Source organism: Salarias fasciatus, chromosome 11 (assembly GCF_902148845.1).
Source record: "Salarias fasciatus chromosome 11, fSalaFa1.1, whole genome shotgun sequence".
In the NCBI taxonomy this organism is placed as follows: Eukaryota; Metazoa; Chordata; class Actinopteri; order Blenniiformes; family Blenniidae; genus Salarias; species Salarias fasciatus.
Window position 1 is genome coordinate 26,620,717 of NC_043755.1, and position 6,000 is coordinate 26,626,716.

General features: G+C 54.5%; 1 protein-coding gene across 1 annotated transcript; it reads right to left on the reverse strand.

Moving 5' to 3' along the window:
* Positions 1-161: 161 nt before the first annotated feature.
* Positions 162-5,354, reverse strand: LOC115397308 (pituitary tumor-transforming gene 1 protein-interacting protein). The gene is made up of 7 exons (XM_030103553.1): positions 5,149-5,354; positions 4,882-4,928; positions 3,708-3,816; positions 3,191-3,299; positions 2,122-2,187; positions 1,521-1,567; positions 162-504 (listed from the first exon to the last, which is right to left on the reverse strand). The coding sequence occupies exons 1-7, from the start codon at positions 5,252-5,254 to the stop codon at positions 455-457; spliced, it is 534 nt and encodes a 177-aa protein (XP_029959413.1). The 5' UTR covers positions 5,255-5,354; the 3' UTR covers positions 162-454.
* Positions 5,355-6,000: the final 646 nt, after the last annotated feature.

Sequence of the window (6,000 nt, forward strand, 5' to 3'; positions counted from 1 at the left end):
AGGTCAGAACTTACAGAATTTTGCAGGTTTGAATCTTGCAGGTCGCCACTGAAGGTCCCTGAGCATGACCTTTGACCCCCAGCGGCTGCCCGGAGTGCAGCCCACTGCTACCGACTGGTTTTGTTATGAACACAGCAAATGAAAACATGAGGAGGCAGAACGAGGCACTAAAAGAGCAGAGATTTATTCAGGCCAAGGCTTTTCCACGACAATCACCCCAAAATCAACACATTCTGTACAAAGTGCAAAGGTCAACGTGATCGATACCAAAGTAGAAGAGATCATTCAGGAGCAGATTCAAAGAGAAGCTTCATCCTCCTCCCAACCACCGGGACAGGGACACAGAGGACGTCCTGGACGGACGTCACGTCAGAGAGGCTGTGAGCTGGGCTCCGAGGACGGCTGAGGACAGAGCCGGACGCTGCTGGCCGGGGACGTCCTCCGAGGACGAGCCTCACTCGTTCTCAAACTTGCTGTAGGGGTGGTCAGCGTCTCCGATCAGACCTGCAGAGGACAGACAGGGCTGAGACCGGGACGGACCGGGACCAACCGGGACGAGGACTGGGTCAAAGCAGGACAGGACCAGATCGGAACGGCTGGAACAGGACCGAACCAGGACAGAACCAGGACAGAACCAGGACAGAACCAGGACCGAACCAGGACCCAACCAGGGTGGAAACAGGACAGAACCAGCCAAAATAATACAGAAAGAGGTCCAAAATGAGAGGGGACAGGGAACAGGGAACAGGACGGGAACAGGACGGGGAACAGGACGGGAACAGGACGGGGAACAGGACGGGGAACAGGACGGGAACAGGACAGGAACAGGACGGGGAACAGGACGGGAACAGGACGGGAACAGGACGGGGAACAGGACGGGAACAGGACAGGAACAGGACGGGGAACAGGACGGGGAACAGGACGGGAACAGGACGGGGAACAGGACGGGAACAGGACAGGGAACAGGACGGGAACAGGACGGGAACAGGACGGGAACAGGACGGGAACAGGACAGGGAACAGGACGGGAACAGGACGGGAACAGGACGGGGAACAGGACGGGAACAGGACGGGGAACAGGACGGGAACAGGACGGGGAACAGGACGGGAACAGGACGGGGAACAGGACGGGAACAGGACGGGGAACAGGACGGGGAACAGGACGGGGAACAGGACGGGGAACAGGACGGGGAACAGGACGGGAACAGGACGGGGAACAGGACGGGAACAGGACGGGAACAGGACAGGGAACAGGACGGGAACAGGACGGGAAACAGGACGGGGAACAGGACGGGGAACAGGACGGGAACAGGACGGGGAACAGGACGGGAACAGGACGGGAACAGGACGGGAACAGGACAGGGAACAGGACGGGAACAGGACGGGAACAGGGGCTCAGTGTGGTTCCACTGGTCCTGCAGTCGTTCTCGACCCAAACCCGTCTCAGACCAGAGGCAGGTGTCAGGTTCCTGAACAGAGTTCGGTTTGCAGCCGGTTCCCCGCAGAGCCTGCTGGACGTACCGTACTTCCTGCGGATCTCATCGTGCCGAGCTTTTCGCTCCACCTTCCTGAAAGACAGGAGGGAAAAGTGAATATTCCTCCTCCGCTTGATTTCACTGAGAAAACACAGAAGTCCTGTGTGCTCATAACTGGTTTTATTTTGAAGGTGACTTCCTGTCTGTGAACCACTGGTTTTATTTTGAAGTGACTTCCTGCCTGTGAACCACTGGTTTTATTTTGAAGTGACTTCCTTTTCCATGCTCCTCACAGAGGATTCTGAACGGAACCCTTCATGACTGCAGTTTTAATGTGCCCACACAGGAAGCACCTCTCTGGAGGTCAGTCCTGCATGTCAACAGGAGCAGTGAGCGCACGGCGAGCGCCGCCGCCGCAGAGCAGCTGCTCGGCCTCACAATCCGCCGGCTGTCTGGGACGCGAGCGGAGGAACCGGGAGCCTCCTCCGGGACAAAGACCAGCTGCCGGATTCCCAAACACACAAGAGGCCTTTTGTTGGTGGCGACAGGAAGTGGCATGTGTTGTGAGGGGCAGGAGCAGGCAGCGCGCCGACACACGCGCTAAGCTAGCTCGCTGCGCTAACGGCGCTCTGAGCCCCGCTGCTCACCGTTCCTCCGAGCGCTGCCGGATCTCCTCTCTCCTCCGAGCCAGGTTCTCCTCGTCTCGGTCCGGCCTGCAGACACAAACAGAGGCCATCAGACAGAACCCGGCTTCCTGCCGTCAGGGCAGAACCCGGCTTCCTGCCGTCAGGGCAGAACCCGGCTTCCTGCCGTCAGGCAGAACCCGGCTTCCTGCCGTCAGGGCAGAACCCGGCTTCCTGCCGTCAGGCAGAACCCGGCTTCCTGCCGTCAGGGCAGAACCCGGCTTCCTGCCGTCAGGGCAGAACCCGGCTTCCTGCCGTCAGGCAGAACCCGGCTTCCTGCCGTCAGGGCAGAACCCGGCTTCCTGCCGTCAGGGCAGAACCCGGCTTCCTGCCGTCCTCCGGAGCAGACAGCAGAGTTCTGAGCTCGCAGCCAGGCTGAAGCAGGACTCTGAGACCTTTACGACCAGGAGACTCTCAGACTTCATCCAGCTGGTCTGGAGCCATAAAGAACATTTAACCCTTAAGACGAGGCGGATGCAGCTCAGGAGGTGTGGGACAAAGATCTGATGTTCATATAAAAACATATCTAATGATGCATCCATGAAGTTTTAACTGCGGTTCAGAACAGTGAACATTTCATTGAACATGTTTATGTACCAGACATTAACAGTTTTGCTCTTTTTTTGTTGTTGACAATTTTGTAATTTTAGCATCTTCAGCTATTTTCCCTTGTTTAACAGGCTTTTTTTAAACCGCATTATTTTTATTCTTGGAGACATTTCAGGTTTTTCAAGCCGTTCTATCTTTGTTTTCCCTCCATTTCTGGTGGTTTCAGCTGTTTTTTCCCAATTTGACTTGTACCTTGTTTGAATTCCTTTTGAACCGAGACTAACGGATCGCTCTGAGCAGCTGTTTGTCACTAGAATGGAAATAACTACATGTTTATTAACGTTCCACGTTGTGAGAGCTTCATGGAGCCGCGACTGAGGGACTACAGAGCCGCAGGCTGCAGACCGTGGTCTGAAGGCACGACACACACACACACACACACACACACACACACACACACACACACACACACAGCTGGACGCACCGTGGTGAACTCCTCTTGCAGCAGCAGCAGCAGCAGCAGCAGACCGTGATGCTGATGATGATGGTTCCACACAGAACGGCCAGGACGATGATCAGGGCCTCGAAGTTCACTGAGACACACACACACACACACACACAGACACACACACATTACAATCTGTATTCAACAAGTGGAGCACTGCTGCCCCCTGCTGACTCCTCCACAGCACTGCGAGGCGACGAGCAGAAACAGGACGGTTCAGGTTGTTCCTCTTCACTCAGTCTACAGCTCTTCCTCCACCCAGAGGCAGCTGCAGGGTGGAGGGATGGAGAGGGGGCCCCGACGCACACACAGCAGGGTGTGTGTGTGTGTGTGTGTGTGGAGGAAGCAGAAGCTGGAGTTTCAGGTCATGTGTGTGAAGCGGTGTGTGAGGCGGTGTGTGTGACGATGTGTGTAAGGCGGTGTGCGTGAGGCGGTGTGTGTGAGGCGGTGTGTGTGTGACAGTGAGGACTGAATGCGGAGGTCGGAGGTCACTCACACCAGCAGACCCCCCAGCGGGCCTGGGACAGGGGGCAGAGCGAGGCGGGGGGCAGCAGCCAGCTCACCGGGTAGTCGGTGCAGTTCCCAGAGGAGAAGCACCACAGGCACTGGGGGGGGGGGGGGCAGAGTAAACTGGTTAACGCAGCACTTCCTGCTTCTTCAGTTCCTTCTCCTGCTGCAGAATAAAAAGAATTCCAGCAGCCGTCTGCTGCAGGTGGCGACCGTCTGCTACTTTCACTTCACTAAAGCACCGGAGCGCAGACGCCTCAGCCTCGCCCCTCATCTGGGTCTGGGTCCAGACCAGAGGCTCTCAGTCCAGTCTGGAAGAAAGACTTCAGATGTGACAATACCTCTCTCCCAAAAAGAAGTTTACTCCTAATCCATTTATACTTTGATGAACAAGTTACTTACGTGAACAGTACTTTATCATTAGTGTAGTGTCAGTTTCACTAGTTATGTACATCTAGTCCATTTTTAGTCCATGAAAGGAACTTCTAGTCACCTTTGACATATATATTGGTTAACAGTGAAACAGCTGAGGCTCCTCTGTTGAGGACGCTGCTTTCTGTGACGTATTTGCTGTATTTTAAGAAGACGCGAGGATGAAACGGCTGAGTGAGAAGGAAACTACATCACTAGCTGTTTGCTTCTTTATAAACAGTCAAAGAAAGAAAAAAAATGGGCTCAGATGTGATGTGAATATTTCGGGGTGATGTGCCTCCTGACGGTCACATCATCACTAAACTGTTTCACAAACTTAAAATTCAAACTGGTACCCAAATTTAGAAACTCAGTGTCGTGGAAGAAGCACATGGTTCCAGTCTGAGGACGGCCGAGCCCGGAACGCAACAGCAGATTAATCAGGCCCTGAATAGTGACCTTTGGCCTGGAGCTCCAAATCACAACGATAAGACCAGGAACCTGAACACCTTCCCGCTCAGGGAGAGGTCAAAGTTCACAGTGGGGCAGGAGACTGACAACCTGAAAAAAACACTGACTGATCAGTCAAAGCTCTCACTGCCAAACCTCCAATCCCCCAATCCTCCAGCTGCAGGAGCAGCGCGAGGAGGAGGAGGAGCAGCTTCCTCCTCCTCGCGCTGCTGCAGCAGAACAGAAACTTCACGTGAAGCGTGAAAACGTGAAACTTCCTGCTGAGCAGTGAATCAGCTCACCTGAGCGTGGGGCACGCAGGAGTCACAGGTCCTGTAGGAAGAGCAGGCTGGACACACACACACACACACACACACACACACACACACACACACACACACACACACACACACACACACACACACACACACACACACACACACACACACACACACACACACACACACACACACACACACACACACACGCCTGTGTTAGTCCCTGTCCGCACCAACACACCCACTGAGGCTCGGATTGTGTTGTTGTTTTCACGCGGGGCTCGAACTCACGGATCGGCGGTGGCGCAGTGGTTTGACCGTGTCCGAGGCTCGCGAGGCACACACACAGCAGCAGCGGCGCGAGGCGGCGCGCAGCCAGACCGGCACCGGGAAACATCTTCGACTGAAGCGGCGGAAAAGTGCGTGAAAGAGTCCGAGAGCCGCTGCTCGTCCCGAGGAAACACTCTGACCCCGTTCCGCTGTTTACTTCCGGGTTCCACGGCTCGCCGCGCGAGGGCGCTGTGACGAGCTGGCGCGCATAGAGCCCGAGCACATAGACACCATGAGCATAGATACACAACGACGAACACACAACAGCCCAGCAGCAACTCTGGCTCGTGGCATCGTCTGAACTCACACAAAGAGCAGAATTTCAAATTAAAGTCAAAGATTAGGTGAATGAAGGCTGCAGGTTATGACAAAACCAATACAGACATGCTGTCCAGACACTAATAAATAACCAAACATCTCCACTTGAACAGCGTGTCACCCAGACCGCCAGGAGCCCACGGACTCATGCAGGCGTTGATCCAAATGGAGTTCTGCTGTTTTTCTTCTCTCATCGGTGGAGGCGGTGGCAGAACCAGCACATAACCTTTGTCTTTTAAACCCACCACTTCCTCTTCAAGAACCAGACACAGCTGGCTGCTGTGGCAGACCAACAGTTAAATGAGCCTTATTCCACCTGAAGCTCTGCAGAACAGTTTCAGCTGTGGACAGTCTGCAGTCTCACCACAGCTTCTACAACATGAAGCGGTTCTTTTGTCAGAGGTTGAGGTCAGGGAAGGTGTTTTAAAATGTCTCTTCTTCCTTTATGGTTAAATTCTGTCCACACTGGGTGTGGGTTATTCTGAGGAGAGTCTC

What these genes read in the sequence shown, in the direction of transcription:
- LOC115397308 (XM_030103553.1), bottom strand. Translation starts at nt 5,254, where the DNA reads ATGTTTCCCGGTGCCGGTCTGGCTGCGCGCCGCCTCGCGCCGCTGCTG. An exon ending in CGGCAGCGCTCGGAGGAACG is followed by an intron (nt 1,568 to 2,121) that starts GTGAGCAGCGGG and finishes CCTGTCTTTCAG; the next exon opens with GAAGGTGGAGCGAAAAGCTC. An exon ending in TGAGATCCGCAGGAAGTACG is followed by an intron (nt 505 to 1,520) that starts GTACGTCCAGCA and finishes TGTCCTCTGCAG; the next exon opens with GTCTGATCGGAGACGCTGAC.